The following is a 24909-nucleotide window of genomic DNA, read 5'->3' as shown; positions in this document are numbered from 1 at the left end:
GGGTCTATATTGCACTTTCACCAGCAACTGTTGACATACATAGACAGGCTAAACTTAGGGGTCTCTATTGCACTTTCACCAGCAACTGTGGACAAACATAGACAGGCTAAACTTAGGGGTCTCTATTGCACGCTTCACCAGCCACTGTGGACATACATAGACAGGCTAAACTTAGGGGTCTCTATTGCACTTTCACCAGCCACTGTGGACAAACATAGACAGGCTAAACTTAGGGGTCTATATTGCACTTTCACCAGCCACTGTGGACATACATAGACAGGCTAAACTTAGGGGTCTCTATTGCACTTTCACCAGCAACTGTTGACATACATAGACAGGCTAAACTTAGGGGTCTCTATTGCACGTTTCACCAGCAACTGTGGACATACATAGACAGGCTAAACTTAGGGGTCTCTATTGCACGTTTCACCAGCAACTGTTGAAATACATAGACAGGCTAAACTTAGGGGTCTCTATTGCACGTTTCACCAGCAACTGTGGACATACATAGACAGGCTAAACTTAGGGGTCTCTATTGCACGTTTCACCAGCAACTGTGGACATACATAGACAGGCTAAACTTAGGGGTCTCTATTGCACGTTTCACCAGCAACTGTTGAAATACATAGACAGGCTAAACTTACGGGTCTCTATTGCACGTTTCACCAGCAACTGTGGACATACATAGACAGGCTAAACTTAGGGGTCTCTATTGCACGTTTCACCAGCAACTGTTGACATACATAGACAGGCTAAACTTAGGGGTCTCTATTGCACGTTTCACCAGCAACTGTTGAAATACATAGACAGGCTAAACTTAGGGGTCTATATTGCACAATTCACCAGCAACTGTTGACATACATAGACAGGCTAAACTTAGGGGTCTATATTGCACGTTTCACCAGCAACTGTGGACATACATAGACAGGCTAAACTTAGGGGTCTATATTGCACGTTTCACCAGCAACTGTTGACATACATAGACAGGCTAAACTTAGGGGTCTATATTGCACAATTCACCAGCAACTGTTGAAATACATAGACAGGCTAAACTTAGGGGTCTATATTGCACTTTCACCAGCCACTGTGGACATACATAGACAGGCTAAACTTAGGGGTCTATATTGCACGTTTCACCAGCAACTGTTGACATACATAGACAGGCTAAACTTAGGGGTCTATATTGCACAATTCACCAGCCACTGTGGAAATACATAGACAGGCTAAACTTAGGGGTCTATATTGCACAATTCACCAGCAACTGTGGACAAACATAGACAGGCTAAACTTAGGGGTCTATATTGCACAATTCACCAGCAACTGTTGACATACATAGACAGGCTAAACTTAGGGGTCTATATTGCACAATTCACCAGCAACTGTTGACATACATAGACAGGCTAAACTTAGGGGTCTCTATTGCACGCTTCACCAGCCACTGTTGACAAACATAGACAGGCTAAACTTAGGGGTCTATATTGCACAATTCACCAGCAACTGTTGACATACATAGACAGGCTAAACTTAGGGGTCTCTATTGCACGCTTCACCAGCCACTGTTGACATACATAGACAGGCTAAACTTAGGGGTCTCTATTGCACGCTTCACCAGCAACTGTGGACATACATAGACAGGCTAAACTTAGGGGTCTATATTGCACGCTTCACCAGCCACTGTGGACATACATAGACAGGCTAAACTTAGGGGTCTCTATTGCACGTTTCACCAGCAACTGTTGACATACATAGACAGGCTAAACTTAGGGGTCTCTATTGCACGTTTCACCAGCCACTGTTGACATACATAGACAGGCTAAACTTAGGGGTCTATATTGCACGTTTCACCAGCCACTGTGGACATACATAGACAGGCTAAACTTAGGGGTCTATATTGCACGTTTCACCAGCAACTGTTGACATACATAGACAGGCTAAACTTAGGGGTCTATATTGCACGCTTCACCAGCCACTGTGGACATACATAGACAGGCTAAACTTAGGGGTCTCTATTGCACTTTCACCAGCAACTGTTGACATACATAGACAGGCTAAACTTAGGGGTCTATATTGCACAATTCACCAGCAACTGTTGAAATACATAGACAGGCTTAACTTAGGGGTCTCTATTGCACGTTTCACCAGCCACTGTGGACAAACATAGACAGGCTAAACTTAGGGGTCTATATTGCACAATTCACCAGCAACTGTTGACATACATAGACAGGCTAAACTTAGGGGTCTATATTGCACAATTCACCAGCAACTGTTGAAATACATAGACAGGCTAAACTTAGGGGTCTATATTGCACAATTCACCAGCAACTGTTGACATACATAGACAGGCTAAACTTAGGGGTCTATATTGCACGTTTCACCAGCAACTGTTGACATACATAGACAGGCTAAACTTAGGGGTCTATATTGCACAATTCACCAGCCACTGTGGACATACATAGACAGGCTAAACTTAGGGGTCTCTATTGCACTTTCACCAGCAACTGTTGACATACATAGACAGGCTAAACTTAGGGGTCTCTATTGCACTTTCACCAGCAACTGTGGACAAACATAGACAGGCTAAACTTAGGGGTCTCTATTGCACGCTTCACCAGCAACTGTTGACATACATAGACAGGCTAAACTTAGGGGTCTCTATTGCACAATTCACCAGCAACTGTGGACATACATAGACAGGCTAAACTTAGGGGTCTCTATTGCACGTTTCACCAGCAACTGTTGAAATACATAGACAGGCTAAACTTAGGGGTCTCTATTGCACGTTTCACCAGCAACTGTGGACATACATAGACAGGCTAAACTTAGGGGTCTCTATTGCACGTTTCACCAGCCACTGTGGACATACATAGACAGGCTAAACTTAGGGGTCTCTATTGCACTTTCACCAGCAACTGTTGACATACATAGACAGGCTAAACTTAGGGGTCTATATTGCACGTTTCACCAGCCACTGTGGACATACATAGACAGGCTAAACTTAGGGGTCTCTATTGCACTTTCACCAGCAACTGTTGACATACATAGACAGGCTAAACTTAGGGGTCTCTATTGCACTTTCACCAGCAACTGTGGACAAACATAGACAGGCTAAATTTAGGGGTCTCTATTGCACGCTTCACCAGCCACTGTGGACATACATAGACAGGCTAAACTTAGGGGTCTCTATTGCACTTTTCACCAGCAACTGTTGACATACATAGACAGGCTAAACTTAGGGGTCTATATTGCACGCTTCACCAGCCACTGTGGACAAACATAGACAGGCTAAACTTAGGGGTCTCTATTGCACTTTCACCAGCAACTGTTGACATACATAGACAGGCTAAACTTAGGGGTCTCTATTGCACTTTCACCAGCAACTGTGGACAAACATAGACAGGCTAAACTTAGGGGTCTCTATTGCACGCTTCACCAGCAACTGTTGACATACATAGACAGGCTAAACTTAGGGGTCTCTATTGCACGCTTCACCAGCCACTGTGGACATACATACTAGACAGGCTAAACTTAGGGGTCTCTATTGCACTTTCACCAGCAACTGTTGACATACATAGACAGGCTAAACTTAGGGGTCTCTATTGCACGTTTCACCAGCAACTGTGGACATACATAGACAGGCTAAACTTAGGGGTCTCTATTGCACGTTTCACCAGCAACTGTTGAAATACATAGACAGGCTAAACTTAGGGGTCTCTATTGCACGCTTCACCAGCAACTGTGGACATACATAGACAGGCTAAACTTAGGGGTCTCTATTGCACGTTTCACCAGCAACTGTGGACATACATAGACAGGCTAAACTTAGGGGTCTCTATTGCACGTTTCACCAGCAACTGTTGAAATACATAGACAGGCTAAACTTAGGGGTCTCTATTGCACGTTTCACCAGCAACTGTGGACATACATAGACAGGCTAAACTTAGGGGTCTCTATTGCACGTTTCACCAGCAACTGTTGACATACATAGACAGGCTAAACTTAGGGGTCTCTATTGCACGTTTCACCAGCAACTGTTGAAATACATAGACAGGCTAAACTTAGGGGTCTATATTGCACGTTTCACCAGCAACTGTTGACATACATAGACAGGCTAAACTTAGGGGTCTCTATTGCACTTTCACCAGCAACTGTTGACATACATAGACAGGCTAAACTTAGGGGTCTCTATTGCACGTTTCACCAGCAACTGTGGACATACATAGACAGGCTAAACTTAGGGGTCTCTATTGCACTTTCACCAGCAACTGTTGACATACATAGACAGGCTAAACTTAGGGGTCTCTATTGCACAATTCACCAGCAACTGTTGACATACATAGACAGGCTAAACTTAGGGGTCTCTATTGCACGTTTCACCAGCCACTGTTGACATACATAGACAGGCTAAACTTAGGGGTCTATATTGCACGCTTCACCAGCCACTGTTGACATACATAGACAGGCTAAACTTAGGGGTCTCTATTGCACGCTTCACCAGCCACTGTTGACATACATAGACAGGCTAAACTTAGGGGTCTATATTGCACAATTCACCAGCAACTGTTGACATACATAGACAGGCTAAACTTAGGGGTCTATATTGCACGTTTCACCAGCAACTGTTGACATACATAGACAGGCTAAACTTAGGGGTCTCTATTGCACGTTTCACCAGCCACTGTTGACATACATAGACAGGCTAAACTTAGGGGTCTATATTGCACGTTTCACCAGCCACTGTTGACATACATAGACAGGCTAAACTTAGGGGTCTCTATTGCACGTTTCACCAGCAACTGTTGACATACATAGACAGGCTAAACTTAGGGGTCTATATTGCACGCTTCACCAGCCACTGTGGACAAACATAGACAGGCTAAACTTAGGGGTCTCTATTGCACAATTCACCAGCAACTGTTGACATACATAGACAGGCTTAACTTAGGGGTCTATATTGCACAATTCACCAGCCACTGTTGACATACATAGACAGGCTAAACTTAGGGGTCTCTATTGCACGCTTCACCAGCCACTGTGGACAAACATAGACAGGCTAAACTTAGGGGTCTATATTGCACAATTCACCAGCAACTGTTGACATACATAGACAGGCTAAACTTAGGGGTCTATATTGCACGTTTCACCAGCAACTGTTGACATACATAGACAGGCTAAACTTAGGGGTCTATATTGCACGTTTCACCAGCCACTGTGGACATACATAGACAGGCTAAACTTAGGGGTCTCTATTGCACGTTTCACCAGCAACTGTTGACATACATAGACAGGCTAAACTTAGGGGTCTCTATTGCACGTTTCACCAGCAACTGTTGACATACATAGACAGGCTAAACTTAGGGGTCTCTATTGCACGCTTCACCAGCCACTGTGGACAAACATAGACAGGCTAAACTTAGGGGTCTCTATTGCACGCTTCACCAGCCACTGTGGACAAACATAGACAGGCTAAACTTAGGGGTCTCTATTGCACGCTTCACCAGCCACTGTGGACAAACATAGACAGGCTAAACTTAGGGGTCTCTATTGCACGCTTCACCAGCCACTGTGGACAAACATAGACAGGCTTAACTTAGGGGTCTCTATTGCACAATTCACCAGCCACTGTGGAAATACATAGACAGGCTAAACTTAGGGGTCTATATTGCACGCTTCACCAGCCACTGTGGACAAACATAGACAGGCTAAACTTAGGGGTCTCTATTGCACGCTTCACCAGCCACTGTTACATAGACAGGCTAAACTTAGGGGTCTCTATTGCACGCTTCACCAGCCACTGTTACATAGACAGGCTAAACTTAGGGGTCTCTATTGCACGCTTCACCAGCCACTGTGGACATACATAGACAGGCTAAACTTAGGGGTCTCTATTGCACGCTTCACCAGCCACTGTTACATAGACAGGCTAAACTTAGGGGTCTCTATTGCACGCTTCACCAGCCACTGTTACATAGACAGGCTAAACTTAGGGGTCTCTATTGCACGCTTCACCAGCCACTGTGGACAAACATAGACAGGCTAAACTTAGGGGTCTATATTGCACAATTCACCAGCAACTGTTGACATACATAGACAGGCTAAACTTAGGGGTCTCTATTGCACAATTCACCAGCCACTGTGGACAAACATAGACAGGCTAAACTTAGGGGTCTCTATTGCACAATTCACCAGCAACTGTTGACATACATAGACAGGCTAAACTTAGGGGTCTCTATTGCACGTTTCACCAGCCACTGTGGACAAACATAGACAGGCTAAACTTAGGGGTCTATATTGCACAATTCACCAGCAACTGTTGACATACATAGACAGGCTAAACTTAGGGGTCTCTATTGCACGTTTCACCAGCCACTGTGGACAAACATAGACAGGCTAAACTTAGGGGTCTCTATTGCACAATTCACCAGCAACTGTGGACATACATAGACAGGCTAAACTTAGGGGTCTCTATTGCACTTTCACCAGCAACTGTTGACATACATAGACAGGCTAAACTTAGGGGTCTATATTGCACTTTCACCAGCAACTGTTGACATACATAGACAGGCTAAACTTAGGGGTCTCTATTGCACTTTCACCAGCAACTGTTGACATACATAGACAGGCTAAACTTAGGGGTCTATATTGCACGTTTCACCAGCAACTGTTGACATACATAGACAGGCTTAACTTAGGGGTCTATATTGCACTTTCACCAGCAACTGTTGACATACATAGACAGGCTAAACTTAGGGGTCTATATTGCACTTTCACCAGCAACTGTGGACATACATAGACAGGCTAAACTTAGGGGTCTATATTGCACGTTTCACCAGCAACTGTTGACATACATAGACAGGCTAAACTTAGGGGTCTATATTGCACAATTCACCAGCCACTGTGGACAAACATAGACAGGCTAAACTTAGGGGTCTCTATTGCACAATTCACCAGCAACTGTGGACAAACATAGACAGGCTAAACTTAGGGGTCTCTATTGCACAATTCACCAGCAACTGTGGACAAACATAGACAGGCTAAACTTAGGGGTCTATATTGCACAATTCACCAGCCACTGTGGACAAACATAGACAGGCTAAACTTAGGGGTCTCTATTGCACGCTTCACCAGCCACTGTGGACAAACATAGACAGGCTAAACTTAGGGGTCTCTATTGCACAATTCACCAGCCACTGTGGACATACATAGACAGGCTAAACTTAGGGGTCTCTATTGCACTTTCACCAGCCACTGTGGACAAACATAGACAGGCTAAACTTAGGGGTCTCTATTGCACAATTCACCAGCCACTGTTACATAGACAGGCTAAACTTAGGGGTCTCTATTGCACGTTTCACCAGCCACTGTGGACAAACATAGACAGGCTAAACTTAGGGGTCTATATTGCACTTTCACCAGCAACTGTGGACATACATAGACAGGCTAAACTTAGGGGTCTCTATTGCACTTTCACCAGCAACTGTTGACATACATAGACAGGCTAAACTTAGGGGTCTCTATTGCACAATTCACCAGCCACTGTTACATAGACAGGCTAAACTTAGGGGTCTCTATTGCACGTTTCACCAGCCACTGTGGACATACATAGACAGGCTAAACTTAGGGGTCTATATTGCACAATTCACCAGCCACTGTTGACATACATAGACAGGCTAAACTAAGGGGTCTCTATTGCACGTTTCACTAGCCACTGTGGACAAACATAGAAAGGTTTAACTTAGGGGTCTCTATTGCACGTTTCACCAGCCACTGTGGACATACATAGACAGGTATAACTTATGGGGAGTGACCACACAATGAGGTGTGACTGAACAGCCATTATTGGCAATCACCAGCCACTGTGGAAATACATAGTCAGGTGACCAATAATAGGATTTGTATTGGACAAACAATAAAAGCATGGTTGATTGATCAAATTGATTAACTGGATAACATCGCCAAATTATCTCAGCAAATTGCAATAATTTAAGTCTGCATTGCATAAATTCATTCTGGCTACATGTAGGGATTGAGCCAGGTTTTAAAAAAGTCAGGGCACTGCAAAAAAGGGACAGGATGCCAGGGGATAAATAGGCACCTTTAATTGCTTGAACATTACAAAATTGTGATTTATTGAAGTAATTTTAGTTTTAACTGCCAAATATGTCAAATTTGCACGTTTTTATAATCTTTTATGAGCTTTAAACAAAATAAAAGAAATATTTGACAGTCTTTAAGTAATTAATTGTATGATGGCATTAGGGTGCACATGCTGGTATTCATGAGAGCTGAAAGGTGCCACCATTAGAGGACAGGGTGCAAAAACCTTCCATAACTCTAAACCCTACATATATATATTGTTAATAACTTAAAAATACATACAAATTATTGATAGCTTAATTAAGTGGTTAACAAAAGTAAATTATTCTTAAGGTATCTGAGTGTGTGTAAATTTCAAATGCCTGGTGTGCCAATAGTATGTTAGTATCATTTGAACTTTGGATTTAAAAGATTGCAAAATGGGAAATGTCACATTCAATTTCAATCTAAATAAAGAAAATGAAATAACTTTCCCTACAATGTTCATATGTCATATATTTAACATATTTGCAATAGCTTAAAGTATACAAGTTGCACTTTTAAATGACACTAAAATCATTGGCATCAGAATTCAACATCATTATCATTGGTTCAATGATATGACTAGCTCATTTGTACATCAAATACCTAAAATAAATCATGTAATATTCCTGTTATTTTATGAGACTAACACGCTTAAAACACATGTTTACTATGTTAACTGACTCACACTGGTTCTTACATTGCAATTTGTTTACAGTACTTGAGTAATAGATCAGGTATTCCAAACTATACAAACAAAATCCAAGGCAACAGTTTGTTGAATAAGTAATATATGAACTCTAACTGGCTGATATTTTATCGTGGCAGATCCATGGTCTAGTGGTAACACACTTGACTATCAATACAGGGGTCGCAGGTTCAATTCCTCGTTGCATCACTAACATCTACTAATTGTCTTCCGAAAGGGACGTTAAATGGGGTCCAGTGTGACAGTGCTATACATTGGTGCACGTTAAAGAACCAGGGTAGCTCTAACCAGGGTTACATTCTGTCTGTACACTATATGCTCCAAAAACATAAAATTACAATCTTAATGGAGCACTCGCCGAATGGGCAAGGTCCAGGTGCAAGTATAAATAAGCTTACATACATATATATTTTATTGCTGTAGCTCAGCTACCCGTTAGTAGATCTCATAACCTTCTGTATGGATCAATCCTTCACCAATTAATTAACTACCGGGTACTGTGCTCGGAATGACCTTATGCAATGAACAATAAGCTATATTATAGACTTATATGTACTGGTCTTGTTCATAAGAGTGAATTCTGGAACACAAAAGAGTACAAATTAATATATATATACTCTAATGCTAAAATTTAATGTACCTGTACGACGGGGTAGATATGTATAAAGTCAAGGCCCTGGATCTGATGGGGCTCTATTCTGTGTGGGCATTTCATCCTTGGTAACACTGCAACTATCTTCTCAGTTAGGGCACTGTGAAATAGACATATTATTAAAAGATAGCAAGATTCATAAAATTATTTTTAGCTATCAGTGATTATCAAACAAAAAATTGTCTCCTATCACAAAAGCATTTTAAATCTTGTAATGTGATTATTTTCACATTTCCAAAAGAAACAGCTCAATACACATGCTTGAGAATGTTTAATTATTCCTGGGTTATCAAAACCCATCTGTAAATTACTTATCTATATCATCAGCAAAGTCATCATCCTCTACTAAGCAATGATCAAAGGTACGGTTAATATTTGTTTACATATTTATTATTCTCTTGTACAACTCACATTTTCTGTCCAATGGTTGAGTTTTCCTGGAAGAGCAGGTCAATGTCAATATCCACATTACAGGTCGTGATACACCAGGTCATCCCTCCAACAACCTGTAGGAAATTTAATATTAGATTTTATGATCGTAAGACAAATTTACTAGTGGTCAAAATTACCACAAGCCCTCCGATCTGCATACCTGCAAGCCCTGCACAATGAGTGGTTATATACAATGGTTTGCTCAAATTCAGGAATTTATCTATCACAGCTTGTTAATCATTTTGATGCCATGAAGTTGTGTTTAATTCCATCTTGTTCATCCAAACGTCTTACTGCGATGACTTATTTACAATCTTATTTATACATGTAAATGCTGGTTCATTTTGCAAAACACTACACTTGAAATTATGATTGCTTTTCTAGCTAGTATTATTCAAAGAATTCGAGGGCCCTAACTCTGCCCATAAACATATTGTCCAAGTTTGGTGATTCTCTGATAAAAGCTTCTAAAGTTAGAGCACAGACAACTTAGTGGATGTTGCCCAGCACCACAGCATGTGCATCCATAACATGTTCCATTGTATAATATGGGTGTATAAAAATGACATAATAATTAAATAATTATATGAAATCATACTTTGTCAAAAGGGGACAGCCCCTTGATCCTGGCCCTAAAATACCCAGCTGCCAAGAGAAGCTCAATGGTCTGCAGAAGCTTGACATTCTGTTCTTCATCCTCTCGGACATCAAACTGTAAATATAAACAGAAATATTCTAGTTAACAATAATTTAATTTAAACATCCTTGATTTTGCAAATTAAATAATCACTAAACTTTAAAAGAAATGGATATTAGTTCTGAAAATGCCAGTGCCATTTCAATATCAAAGTTTACCATAGACAATAACAATAATCATAAACAAACATGTCTTTTACTCTGATAACCCTAATGGTATTTAAAGATGCACTCTTACTCCCAAATAAGATTCATCACAATTAATACAATTGTTTCAATATACCAAAAAGGATGAATAAATGTCGAAAACATTGGATCTTATAAAGGAAACCAAGTTTAATTTGAAAGAAATGTGCAGAAAAGACAGTCTTTCTACCATATAAGACAATAGTAGATGACACCATGACACCGATCATTTCAAATTTTTGCGTTTTCAGCTATTAAATACACAGTTACAACCTTGTAATCAGTAAATAATATATTTTCCATAAATGCATTAAAGTGTCACTTTAATGTGCTCTATTCCTATTGTTTTGAAATATAAAATGCATTTTATTGAAAATGCAAGATTTCATGTAATCTCTGACCATTAAAGTTTACGCACTCATTTATATTATAGAAAGTTTTCAAGACATAATCTATTTGAAATACTAACTCATGTTAAAAAAGCATAATATAAATGTAGTACAAAAACAAACGGACAGTTTTAATAGTGTTTTGATTTTAAGAAGTAAACTTTTAAACCTGTTAACAGATCAACAAAGTGAAAATTTGAATAACACTTTGAATGCTAAATGATACAGATGATTGCGATCAATTAAGCTTAAGCCAAAATAATTTGACAAAATAATATAATTTTCACAAGAACAGCTCCATCTTAAGAGTTAATATTTATTTTTTATTTATCTACATATGGATGCTCAACATAAAATTGGTGAACTATTTTCTCATATCATCTTTATGGAAATTAAATATTCAAACCTAGCACCAAAATGTCCAAATAAATGAGAACATATATGATTGAAAACAAAACATGCCCCTTTCAAAACAACATGTCAACGCCTCTACTGCTGAAATATGTATGGGTTAAAACTGAAGAAATATGAATTTATGTACAGTACTGAGTACACCACTTTTCCAAGCACTAACGTCTAATAGTCTAAAATAATAGACGTGTTATACGGGATTTTTCCAATCCCTAACGTCTAAACAGGAATGTGCAAAAAACGGGGGTGTTTTAAAAATATTGAAATTATTTTAAGTGAAGTATTTTATGGTTGAAATTGATCATTAAGAGTTATATTCATATTTTACCATGTAAGTGAAATGTTATTTTGCACTAAACAATCATTGAATGCATTAAAACAAGTTGTTTACCTTTCCAATAAAACGAAAGTTGACTGGCATAGACAACAATTATGCGAAGCGGAACAACTCGATACAATCGTAATAACTCGGCCTCCTCCGACAAAGCTTCGAGATAGACCTCGTTATACAACCGTAACAACTCGGCCATGTCCGAAATGTTCCGAGCGATTTAAAACTGTGCCCTAAAGCCTTGCAGGTGCCCTTCATGTATATATCATTTATGTTTTGACAGAATGAAATGAAGAAAAGCCGTCAAACTCATAATTATAAGTTGGATATTTATTTTTTGTACACGGAACTAATATAAAATAACATTATCTGGTAATATTTCTTGTTTTTATGATATTTTATAGACGCTATATGCTTTAACCCGGAATCCTGATGGGAACAACTACCCACTTTTGATACTTAACAATTTGTATGTGAAGGATTTGCCATATCAAAAATCTAAAAAAATCCGTCAACGTACAATTATTTGGACTATACCGTCTAAATGCTGAGTGCCAGGGAAGGAAGTTACTTGTAACAATTTTAAACGTCTTTCGGTATGATGCGGCCAGGGAAGAAACCCCACAAACTCCCGCTCGATAGGCGGATGCCTTTACCACTTAGCCACGGAGAGTGGTTAAATAAAACTGACAACTGTTCAAACTGCCCTGGTCAGAGGCTAAAGTTTATCTGAATCTACATTTATATACGTCCGTTAACATTAAAAAATGTGATCAGTAGGAGAAATTCAAATAGACTGAATGCTATTTACGTCTTGTTCATTGCCGTCGGCATCAACTGGTGCACTAGCGAGTATCGAACCGGTTCGTTTTTTCCCAGCGAACAAACTCCCACTGGCGGCCATTTTGTTCCTGTCACATGATCTATTATAATTCGGATACCCTCGTAATCATAACTTCATTCCGAACTCCGAGATGCTCCGATTGACGCGGAACAGTAGTTGACCTTCAACTTGATTCCGATTGGATTAATTTTAGTCGTTCAAGGCTCACGCCGGATTTTGATTGGTTGTTAGAACGTGGCACGATCTTCTGTTATGGTCATGTGACCAGTCAGGCTATCATGTATTATGTGCTGTTGAACGATAAAAATGAGTGATATGTAGACAAACAAAGATTATCTTCATAATATTGTTATTTGTTAGCTGAAGCACACTGTGATATTTTCGAGGATAACAAATTTCAGGTAAAGATTCCTTTTTCAGCGATCTCAACTCAAAGTGTATATATATATTCGTTATAATTTCTAACATTATGATTGATCAGCTGTTCAGCACTGCATAGTCACTGCCAGGTGCAGCCTACTTAATTTAGGTTTATTTGCATTCTGATCAATTTGTTGTAAGACACAGCCATAAACTGATAAAAGGCTAATGACCTATCAGAGGGCTAAACTGAATCTTTGTCATAAGCTGCTGACAATTTGGTAAAAATATCTCCAAAGAAAGCATCATTTCAGACAACAAGCAAAACTTTCCATGGCATAGAGAGGGTACCAAAGGCAGGCAGATCTTGTAATCATATTTTAAGCTGCTTAAAGCATATGTTTCTGTTACGGGAGTGTTGCACCCCCATCGTCAAATCCTGCAGTGTGTTCAGTAAACATGTTGGCGGCAAACATTTGCAGTTTAATTGGTACCCCGCTTAATTGCAGTGCATGTGCTGCGTTGCAACAAGGATACAAAACAAAACGTTTGTGAGCATTTTGTAAATGCTCGCCTTACTGAACTCACTGGCGGTTCCGCCACAGTTTGTTCTTCTGTTGTCATCTTACCGGGTCACGGACACTACGGACCATGGACATTACGGACCAGACATTACGGACCAGATTTAGGGACACTACGGACCAGATTTAGGGACATTACGGACCATCTTCAGAAACTTACGGACCATCATTTATAATGTTTTTAAACATTTTTTTTTTAATATATTCACTCATTGGTCTTAAATTTGTTAATAAATACTTGAATATTAGTGCTCAGTATGAAAATTATCTTTAATGTAACTGAAAAATCCAGGAAATTCCAATGTTAAACATCAATGTATTTTTAATAAAATATTATAATAATTTGAATAATAATGAACGAAATATGTGTATATCCTATAATTGTAAATGTGAATATTAATGTTTTTATATGTGATCGATTGCTTTCTGAAATAAACTTTGAATCGTCATATTTGTATGTTTTCCGTTTCAACTGTTTTAATTGAAAGGTTCAGTCAAGGCGGGGAATCCACGTGACCAAATGGTTGGTTTCAGTGCAAGATGGCGTCACCAAAACGCTCGACTTGAGCCGAAAATCAACGTTATATCTATAATTATGATAGTTTCTTGGATTTCAAACATAGCCTATCATATGCCTACCTACCTAGTGTGTATTTACATATCCATATTTTCCTTGAAACTGTTACCGTTTTCGAGAACACTTCTGCAATGTTTCCAACATGTACACAATCCGACTGGAAGGTTACAGTTCCATTTATCATTTTGGCTCAGATTTAGTAGAAAATGAGATAAAAGTTCGGGAAAACCGCATAAAACACTTAAGTCTTGTTTAAATATAACAGGTACGGGTTTTTGTGAACAAATATATTAATGATTTTAAAAGATATGAGAACGAAATGAAAATGATAGGTTGCAGCTCCGATAAAGATAGGTTGCAGTTGCATTTATAGGCTTCCGTCTTGACTGCGAATTCTTTGACTTATATATGTTCTTTATTTCCTCTTGAAGAGATACATACATAATTATAATAAAGAGAACAAAAATACATGCACATACATAGCAAAGCAATTGATATAAGAAAGACAAAACATGATTAACTAATGATTAAATGCAAACATATGATATAAGAAAAAAACATATAATAAATTAATACAATTTAACAGATGCAATCATATGATGTATAAGGTAATATAATGAAATGTTCAAACATAAAAAATGTGATTCTTTATGACGTTATCAATATTTGTTAATTTGTTCATTTAGTGATGATTTACATGCATATATATTTTATACATTATTATAACGACAAAATGACTTTATGTATTGACAATATACATAGTTTCAGGCTATCAATATTTATACGAATGCTTTAATCAATTACAAGTGTTATTACATCTTTATAGCTTTGCATAAGCTTATAATTGAAAATGCAATTTTATTACACATAAACATTTAAAAACATAGCTAATTGCGATACGTAGAAAGTGTTTATGAACCTTCTTGCTAGAAAATGCATGATGCCTTTTTCCTAGCAAATATTGTAACTTTGTTTCATCATCACAATTAGTCAAACACATGGATACATCATTGATAAACTCATTTGAAATAATATCATAGAATCGTATTCTTATGTCTGATGATAAATGGCAGTAAAATACAACATGATTTACAATATTGTCAACTACAACACCACACGCATGGCATAATATCGGTCCCCTATTATCATACGGGTTTGGTGATATCCAGAGTTTGCTCACTTCCAGTGCATGTCGGCGTGACCGGAAGTCTGATGCGCATGTCCATATTATCGCTGGTTCAATACTTGTATGCAAACATCTGAATCTTGTAAAAGAAGCATCGTTTTGTAATCTCTGTTTCCATTTATTCAAATGGTGTTGATACACTGCTTTTTTACAAGTGATCTTCCAAGCTGATTTCGTAGGAAATTGTCCTGTGTATGAATATCTTGTAATAACTGGAAGCAGATTGTAATGTCAACATGCCATAACCTCATTTTCCGCTAAATCTGAGCCAAAATGATAAATGGCAATGTAACCTACCAGTCGGATTGTGTATTGAGCCGTGGGTTCAGTGAAAGTGCGCCGTTACAATGGGTTTTCACACTTTTATGATTGCCAATTAAAGGTTGTCAGTATAATGTTTGTTTCTTATGTAATATACCGCCGATAATTGCGGGTACAATTATAACTAATAAACACTAATTAAGGCAACAGAAATTATCAGTTTGCAAGAATTGCAACAAACACACATCGTTTATTTAATATATGCTCGATTTATTTTGGTAAATAAACTGTTTTGGAAAATACTTCTGCTCGATTTATTTTGGGAAATAAACTGTTTTGGAAAATATTTCTTCTGTTGCTTTTAACTGATTTAACTGCCGATCTTTCAAATTTCGTTCATTATTGTTCACATAATTGTTATAAATGCATAGGTCTTTAACACCTTTTGGATTTCACAAGATTTTATATTGAGATTTATTCGAACTTCACGGGATTTTTCACAGTTTTATGGAAGATATAACGTCATACTGAGCACTCATATTCAAGTATTTATTAACAAATTATAAACTAATTAGTGATTAATTTAAAAAAAAAATGTTTAAATCATGGTCCGTAAGATTCCGAAGATGGTCCGTAATGTCCCTAAATCTGGTCCGTTGTGTCCCTAAATCTGGTCCGTAATGTCTGGTCCGTAATGTCCATGGTCTGTAGTGTCCGTAATTCATCTTACCTGTAGGCAGTCAGACTGCTTTAGTTTAAATTATCAGATTCTATACTGTATTTTCGAAACTCTTCCAATCTCGTACGAAGACTGTTTTGAACGTCTATTATTTTAGAATAAATCATGTTGTATATTTGCAGGTGGATACTGTGATATGCTTGTCAAGATGCAGATATTGAAGCGTGGCGTGATCCTGTTCATGTTCGGCATGTTCTTCTCCCTCGTACTCAATCTTCTCCAGGTTTGTACAGTTTGACGATATAAAACATTTTTATACAAGTTGTGTAAAGTATAAACTGGAGAATAGTACTCTGTACTGCATAACTTGTACAATTAGCAATCATACTAATGTCCATTTAAAAAGGAATGACTTGAGCACAGCATTGAGTATTCATTATATATATATAATATATAGAAACAAACAAGTCAACAGTTATACTCCTTATACTGTAGAACAGATAAGTTATTAATTGACAGCTAGAAATCATAAGAATTCTTTATCACTCAATTAACTCCTCTTTTACAGACATACCGTGAGATTCGTGAGGATGAAACACCTCCTGGCCTGTTTGACCACTACAGCTCCTGTTGGTGGGTCCTTCCGGTCTGTGGACTTACTGCTGGTAAGCTTCGTGGTGATGTATATATATATATATTTAAGGCCAGATTATTAATCTAATCCAGATGATAGATAACTTTAATAATTGACTATCGGCCAGTTCTAAATTAATCAATCATTTTTAGCTCATCTATATTTCTAAGGAAAATGTCTAGGCATTGTGATAGCCATGATGTCTTTAGGGCATGAAAGAACTTGAACCTTGCCCAGGTGGCCATAACTGTGCACATAACCCAAAAACTGTTCAAGATGTTCGTTCAAGATGTTCAATATGCCTAATGCTACAACTGACTTTAATCATATTGAGTTATGCCCCTTTTATGTAAAAAACAAAAGACAAACTTGCGTTTGACATGGGCTTTGAGGCACTCTCGTACAGAAAAAAGCTGAACACAACGAAATGTTTCATCAATTCAAATTTATAGTTACAAGTACCATTGCATTGACATATTAAGTTTAACCAATGTTTCATGTTTATGGTGAATATACATGGAGGATTTTGAAAGCGAGTGCTGTACATGTTTCATTGTTAATTTCATGAAGTTGTTAACAAATCCAGTGATGAGTTGATTAAATAAAAGTTCTGAACTGCTACATTATTATATGTGATATTTGTATTACAGCGTTTGTTGGTTTGATGTACCCAGTGTTGGACAGCCACCTGGAGGAGCCACTGAATGTCAAGAGTGAATGGTCCAATGTGATGAGATGTGTCGCCGTGTTTGTAGGCATAAACCATGCCAGTGCTGTATCCTTTCTCAATCTCAAGTAAAAGTGACTGTGAAGAGACTGAGTATTCAAGTTGTTACACCAGGGCCTGCTTCCAGTTGAATAAAACGGGTCACTTCTTGGGTTATGTCAAAGTTAGCGAAACATTTATTGATTGGTTAATATTTATCCAATAATTACTATCAAGCAATCAAATTATTTCCATGTGAGAACTAACCAAAACCCATGGTAGGTTTTAAACAAATGACCGCAGCGTTTCTAGATTAAATTTTGTTTACTTTCAATTACAAGGGGAAAGGGACTAGTTTCTGTTTTACACCTTGGTGTCATGGTCAGCATTCAATAAGAAGCATGTGTATATTGAAACATCACTCTTATTTATCCGCAAAGGTACATATTGCACTGTCAAAGGGCAGTCCACTGGTAATTGTCCTAATATGATATTTATTAATGGTCATAAAACTCACCTATGATATGAAATGCAATAATTTGTTTTAGCTTATTTTCAAAAGCGGAAAAGGTCACTCGGATTTTCCTGCATTTACAAACACTTCCAATTTACAAATGTGCTTCATTATTTTATTACTTCTCTGTAATTTTCCTTCATTAATTGCCAAACAATGCATCTAAAAAGAAGCATTAATTTTGGTGAGAAACTGACGGAGAATGTCTTTGTTTGAAAAGCGTAGCAACTGATCTTGTCTATATTCTTAATAATTGATTGTGTGACCATTTCAACGCTAACATTTATCCGAGTTAGAGATGTGTTCTTTCTTTGAATTCTAGTTTTGACACACTTGAGCATATATTTTACATATTGAAAAGCCTTTTTGCTATATTTCTTAACCATATTCCCAGAAACTTGACTTTATGAACAATCTACACATGTCTCTCACACTAGCGGCCATGTGTATAGGACTATGGTGGTTGTTTGACCGGTCCAAGAGCGGCTTTGGGCTCGGGGTCGGAATTGCTGTGTTGGCAACTATACTCACCCAGTTCTTGGTTTATCAGGGAATTTACAAGTAAGGAATTTAGATTCAGAATATATCTTAATGGCATGTGTACTCAATCAGAGATTATATCTGTATTGATTTTCATTTATTTTGATGTATACATGTTTAACTCTAGAAAGTTTTTACTACTGCTTGCTAAAAAACAAAGCATTTCAAGTTTTTGAAACATTTAACAATCAGCGCTAAAAATCTGCCTATATAATTATGTAAACTTTAAGTAAACTGCCATTTCTATGGCCTGTCGCTCCTCACCCCATATCAAAGAAGCCAACTTCAGCCGTCAGCACTTTGGCGTACTATTTTGTGGCTTATCACCAGAAACTAACTACTGAAGTCGCAGGCTTAAACTGCAAAGCATCCATACATTGTACAGCTTGATTTGGTTTCACATTTAATGACCGATTGAATCACAGGATCAATTAAAGCTTGCAGGACTCAATGGTTACAAAGAAAACTCATTGAAGTGCAGAAAACTTACTGTTTGAAGCCACTTTTTGGGGCAGTTCTAACTGACTGATTCCATGTCAAATGGCAATGCAACCATAATGTTTTAATGGATTAACAAGAACAAATTTATTTATTTGCAAAAAAAAGTGGTACATTAGGAAGTGAAAATATTTCTTGTAAAATTATACATATAATCATGATAGGCCTTTAAAATACATCAATTTATTATATCATTTTTACACCTCTGACCTTAACAACCTTTAGATTGGCTTTTATCATGTCAGGAGTACACAACTGTCCTTCATTGATTTTTTCATCGCTCTCCATAAAATGTTTCATTAGTTCAATATGGCACTGACACAATAAGCAATCATGAATGTTGCATGTTTATAGTGAATGTATGAGAAGGTTGTTGACAGTGAGTGTTATACATTTATATCAATTATATTTCATCGTATAAGCGCCGAAAGTAGTAATTGTTATTCATAGCTGTGTGTGTCTTGGGTAATTATGGGTTTCCATGAAACCAGTTTGTAGAAACTCGTGGAAAGCACAGGCATCTGAATCATTGTTTGTCACTCAAATGTTTAAAACCATTCTGGGTACATACATTTCTTTTTTGTATATCAAAGACACTAAATATCTTCAGATGTGTTGTTTATCTCATTGTATGTACCCAAAATGGTTTTAAACAACATTTTAGTGAATAGTGACAAACAATGATTCAGATGCCTGTGATGGAAAGCAGCAAATAATTGTTGGGAACATTGTTAAGACATGTTGTGAATGTCATAAATACATACTATGAATGTCATATTTAATATATAATGTAAAAATCTATACATGTTACAGATACGGCAAAGCAGACTTCATGTTTATGCGCTCCTGGCTGCCATGTATCTTCTTCTCCGGGGGGATAACTATTGGAAATATAGGCAGACAGCTGGCATTGGTGAGTGGCCTCCCTTGCATTATAATACCTTCTCATGATGATCTTAGGACCAAAGAGAATTACATGTACTACATTGTACTTATCTTGTTGTACTTCTTAGCTTGTTTCTTTTGTACGAGCATCAACAGTCTGTATAATTGATCTTCTACCTGAAGGCTAGCCTATGCAGCCAGTGTTTATTTTTTTTCCATCTGAAAAGTATCCTTTTTCATAATATTGGCCTAAAATTCCTAATGTTCTTAAAAGGGTCTGCCTTGTCTCTTTGAGATATACCAGGTGAATTTACAATTTAGGCAATTTTCCACAAAAAGGTTGAAAAATACTTCTAAAAAGGCTTACATTATTTGACCAGTTTTCTTTTCCAACCAGGTGTATTTGCCGCATACATATGAATTATTGAAGTATAAATTCAAAAGATTTTGTAAATGTCAAAAATGGTTTATGTTATAATCATCACCCAAGGGTTCTAAAGTTCAGGATTGGGTCTTTTATTTGGACATGTCTTAAAAATAGTAACACGTACCTTAAATTAATATAAATGACTATATGGTAATTTATTTCAAAAGGAATCTATAAAGCAGCTTTACCCTGTTTGGGTATGAATCCTGCATTCTAACCAGACCCCCGGCTATATTACAGCAATTATCAGCTGTTATCAGAAAAGCAAGGTTTTTTTTTGAGCGATTAAACATAGACAATATAAGGATTTCCAGTCTTGGATTTGTCTCTGACATGTTCATTTTATTATTACTTTTATTATCATTAATTGTTATTAATTGCAGAAATACTTATGGCTGCCATTGTTTGAAGTGTGTTTGGCACTTCCTGAATAATAACTGCTACCTGAAAATATTACCCTCGCCTGTGGTCTTTCTTTTTGTATTCATTACAGAATTAAGGAGTAAAAAACAATTGCTTGATTGTGGTCTTGCTTGTTATTTAAAACTTTGAAGAGTCCAAAAGAAATTACACAAATTTGTTTGTGATCCAATTTTTTTAATTATTATACTTTGTCAAGAAGTAATTCAGTTATCCAGATTTATTTTATTGTTTAAATAAAGATGTTTGTATGATGATTATTGTTTGTTTCCAGTATGACGATAAAGAGAAGAAAGACTGAGTCTGTGATATTTCCTACCTCGTACCAGAGTTGTGGTCATTTTCCTACACTGCCAACTGTTGAAAAAGGACTTGAGTCTCATGCGATATTGGAAGGCCTTTGGGTTAGGGCCTTTATCCTTACATGTAGATTCACCCGTTATCTTGATGTCCATAAGAGTCTCACCAGAGTGTTTCATTGAAGAGTCACACTGGTGTGTTTCACGTGACATTGTCAGGATTCCATGCGACTGTGAAAGCCTGTTAATTCATCAAGTTCAGCTGATATTGCATAATTATGTATCAGGGCTTCCGTTAAAGGACTTTTTGAAGTATATTACTTGCTAAAACTTCAAAAATTGGGTCTTTGGAAATTCTCTTTTTCGGCCTTTGTATGTTTTGGTTACGAATTATTTAAGTCATCCTTATCAGATTTTTGAATACCCAATGCAAGGCTTTGCTGTATTGTTACAATTTTGAATACTTTAATCAAAATAGTTGTAAAATGATGGTAAACTTATTTGTGTTAGAAAGCCTTATACTCTGTGTTCCATAAAGAGATAAGCTACCTATATTGATGCCAATGAAGTTTGAACCACAATTTTCCAAAGCCTATAAGAATCTTTGCAATCATTATCTGTCACATGTGTACTTGTGTCATGGACAGTAGGCATATAATTGTTCAGGTGTGCACTAGTCTTCTTAACCTTGCTTGTTATAGTTTTTGGGTAAACTTTTCATTTTGTGTACAGATTTGTAATTGTTGGGGCTGTGGCTGTTAGATCGATTTTTTATTGATTGAATCTTGTGATATAAGATACATGATTGATAAAATTAAACACTAGCTTAGTTTGAAATAATTTCGGACTGGCTGACCTATATGACCTCTTTGATTCTAATGGGATATGATGTAAATACAAACTCCTGACTTTAAAGAATTCAGATGAGTTTAACAGTCACACATACATTATACAGCCAAACAAACAGTTTTTCAATAATGCTTAAATTAACTTAAATTGTCAAGCATATTTTGCTAATTTAAATTGCAAACGCTAGGACCTTGATTGCAATTACAGAATGTTGAATTCTTGTTTTATTTTTAAATGTTTGAATGTAAAATAAATGTAATAAAGTTATTTTTTTTAAATGTAACATATTTTATTTGTAATGGTAAATTTGTTAATTGGTCTCTAAACTTTTTGTGACATTTAAAGTAATGTTACCTTTCTATGTGTTACCACTAAAGGCAGTTACAATACACACAAGAATTGTTTACTTGTAATATTGATATTGCAACACTTGTTAAATGTTTATTCAAAAATAGTATAATTGTTCACAGAAACAAGCTATGACTGTCCCGTGTTTGTTTGTAACTGTTTTCGTTTTGTTGTGTTAAAGTGATTAAATGATAGGGCAAAGTCATGATATTTGCCATTGTGGCAATCTTGTATATTATTGCCGTGCACCAAGGTGTAAGTGCAAATCAGGGAATAGAAGGGTGAAAAATTGTATGTTTAAGCTTTTAAATGGCACATTTACTAATATATTGATAAATAATATTTGGTCCATATTCTACTAAAAAAACGAGAGAAAAGGATGAACTTAAGTATGTGATCAAGTAATATATTCTTGTTTTATACATTACAATGACTGATATCACAAAACAATCTCATAATCTATGAGAAAATGTGCTTTTTTTTAAAAAAGTGAAAAATATGAGATTTCATTCCCACTTGGCTGTTTTTTGGTAAAATGAGTCGATTGGGAATTTAGAATGACTTCAGCATTTTTATGATAGTGTACTATGGTTTAATCTTGTACAGATGGTGCATTTTTGAGAATGTCGGATTAATTTGATGCTTTTTCATTATAGTGTTGTTAGATTAGATGCTGTAGGCTTAGTTCAAATAGAAATTCTTTTTCATTATTTTCATTTGTAAAATGGTTGTATTTTTACCAAGTTTAGTTATTTAATATGTTGAGTTGTTGTTTTTCTGTACAGCTGAACTTATAGGCTGCAATATCAGTCAGAAATGGTGGACACATTTTTGTGATAAAATTAAAACATAACATTAATGTATATAAATCTATAAGAAATCACCATTACTGACCGATACTGCCAATATGGCTAAAATAAAGAATTAAAGCTTTTTATCATATCCATGCTTTATATATTTTCATTGGTTGAGGTTCATATTCACGCTTTTCATTGGGCGATGGTTTGCGACAAACTATCAAAGTGATATTCATCAGCTAAAATCAATATTTTAAAGCAATGCTGCATGTTAAACAGGAAGTAATTCTTATTTTTTTTCTAAAAAAAAAGAGAAAGCTTGTAATGGAAAAATTAACGTAGGTGATTTCATTTTGTGAGCATTGGATTTTCGGCGTAAATGATTAAGATAGTATGTAAAAGCAAGTTTTTAAGAAAATTAATACTAATAGTTATGGACTGATGTTATCACTCTTTATTATCCATAGAATGGAACATACACATCATTGCCAGTCACTAACTATATTAGCTTTATTCTGTTCTTTTAATGTTTAAAAGGATGGTGGTGATAGCTGTACTCTATTGTATTCCATGTGTGTGTATTTACAAAATGTGTACAGAACACTGGGCCCAACTTATTTAAAGTCTTGCTGGATCTATTATTTTTCACAGTTAATGTGTTAATTTCAAAATGCAAATCAGTAATCAATAAACACAGTTGTATATATTTTGTGCATAAATACCATTTGGATATTTTTAACATACAGGGATGTTAATGTTCACAATTAATCCTTTCCATTTTAAATTACTCTCTGTACATAAGTAACGATTGTTTTTGCTTGACATTTGTGTTGGAAGTACCTGAAACATTAGTTATTAACCTGCTTTTTAAACATTTCAAACAGGGTTCTAAACCCCTTTAGCGTGCCTGAGGCCAGTTAATCTCTTGAACTCGAACCCAATTCCAAGGAATGGGATTTTTGGTCAGTTTATTTTATTTTTTTGACAATTTGTGGTTTGATTGTTATCAAGTTGATCCAACTATCTTTTATTTGTTTAAATTTATGTTGGTGTTTATTCAGTTTGGCAAAGTGGAATTATCTGTCAGTTTAATCGATTGTTAAGGAGGTTCTCGATATGCAACAACTCGACAGATAATGGAACATTTGTGACCTATTTTGTAAAGAACATGTATTTTTAACACATTTGCATTTGCACATTTTCGTTTGCACATTGCTCATTTTCCTTAGCTTGAAAAATGAAGTCCCATAAAAATTATGTAAAGTTTTGCATTTATTCAGTTTGTTTTGTTAAGAATGGCGAATGTTTTAAAATATGATATATTATGTATAATACTGATACATGAAAAAAGGTTAAAAAAATCATGAATAAAAATTACAAATATGTTAGAAGTGTTGTTTTCTTTTTGTTTTGCAATCTTAAAGGCTTGTTTGATTTTAAACAAAACGTATTTCATAGTTGGTGATGTTGATGTGCAAAGGCTAACTGTGGCCATATCTCGGGGGGAAATCTACATATATGCAAATGGAACTTGGTACACATGAAACCCAGTGAGGTCTGAAACTCTCTTCTCAGTAATAGTT

The 24909-nt window shown here is 36.6% G+C and overlaps 2 protein-coding genes across 3 annotated transcripts in view; one reads left to right on the top strand and one right to left on the bottom strand.

Moving 5' to 3' along the window:
* LOC128227981 (coiled-coil domain-containing protein 93-like) overlaps nt 1–12890 on the bottom strand; it is a 34225-nt gene extending 21335 nt beyond the window's left edge. For both annotated transcript variants that reach the window (XM_052939023.1, XM_052939107.1), the window contains exons 1-4: nt 12733–12890; nt 10507–10620; nt 9888–9982; nt 9465–9576 (exon numbers count right to left, since the gene is read on the bottom strand). In XM_052939023.1, the coding sequence (XP_052794983.1) occupies nt 9465–9576; nt 9888–9982; nt 10507–10620; nt 12733–12825 (414 nt within the window). In that variant the 5' untranslated portion in view covers nt 12826–12890. The remainder of the gene's footprint in view (nt 1–9464; nt 9577–9887; nt 9983–10506; nt 10621–12732) is intronic.
* A 137-nt stretch (nt 12891–13027) lies between these two features.
* On the top strand, nt 13028–24711 carry LOC128233944 (insulin-induced gene 2 protein-like). Its single transcript, XM_052947849.1, has 7 exons — nt 13028–13166; nt 16592–16692; nt 16978–17074; nt 17694–17818; nt 18658–18824; nt 20115–20214; nt 21308–24711. Exons 2-7 carry the CDS (start codon nt 16606–16608, stop codon nt 21332–21334), a joined length of 603 nt encoding a protein of 200 aa, XP_052803809.1. The 5' UTR covers nt 13028–13166; nt 16592–16605; the 3' UTR covers nt 21335–24711.
* The last annotated feature ends 198 nt before the right edge of the window (nt 24712–24909 follow it).

This window comes from Mya arenaria, chromosome 1, assembly GCF_026914265.1.
Source record: "Mya arenaria isolate MELC-2E11 chromosome 1, ASM2691426v1".
In the NCBI taxonomy this organism is placed as follows: Eukaryota; Metazoa; Mollusca; class Bivalvia; order Myida; family Myidae; genus Mya; species Mya arenaria.
This window is presented reverse-complemented; position numbering and strand designations above follow the sequence as displayed.

Excerpts from the sequence above, each read along its gene's own strand:
- LOC128233944 (XM_052947849.1), top strand. The coding sequence starts at position 16,606 with ATGCTTGTCAAGATGCAGATATTGAAGCGTGGCGTGATCCTGTTCATG. Across the intron at positions 17,075-17,693 it reads GGTCTGTGGACTTACTGCTG|CGTTTGTTGGTTTGATGTAC; the intron begins GTAAGCTTCGTG and ends TTTGTATTACAG. Across the intron at positions 18,825-20,114 it reads GTTTATCAGGGAATTTACAA|ATACGGCAAAGCAGACTTCA; the intron begins GTAAGGAATTTA and ends TACATGTTACAG.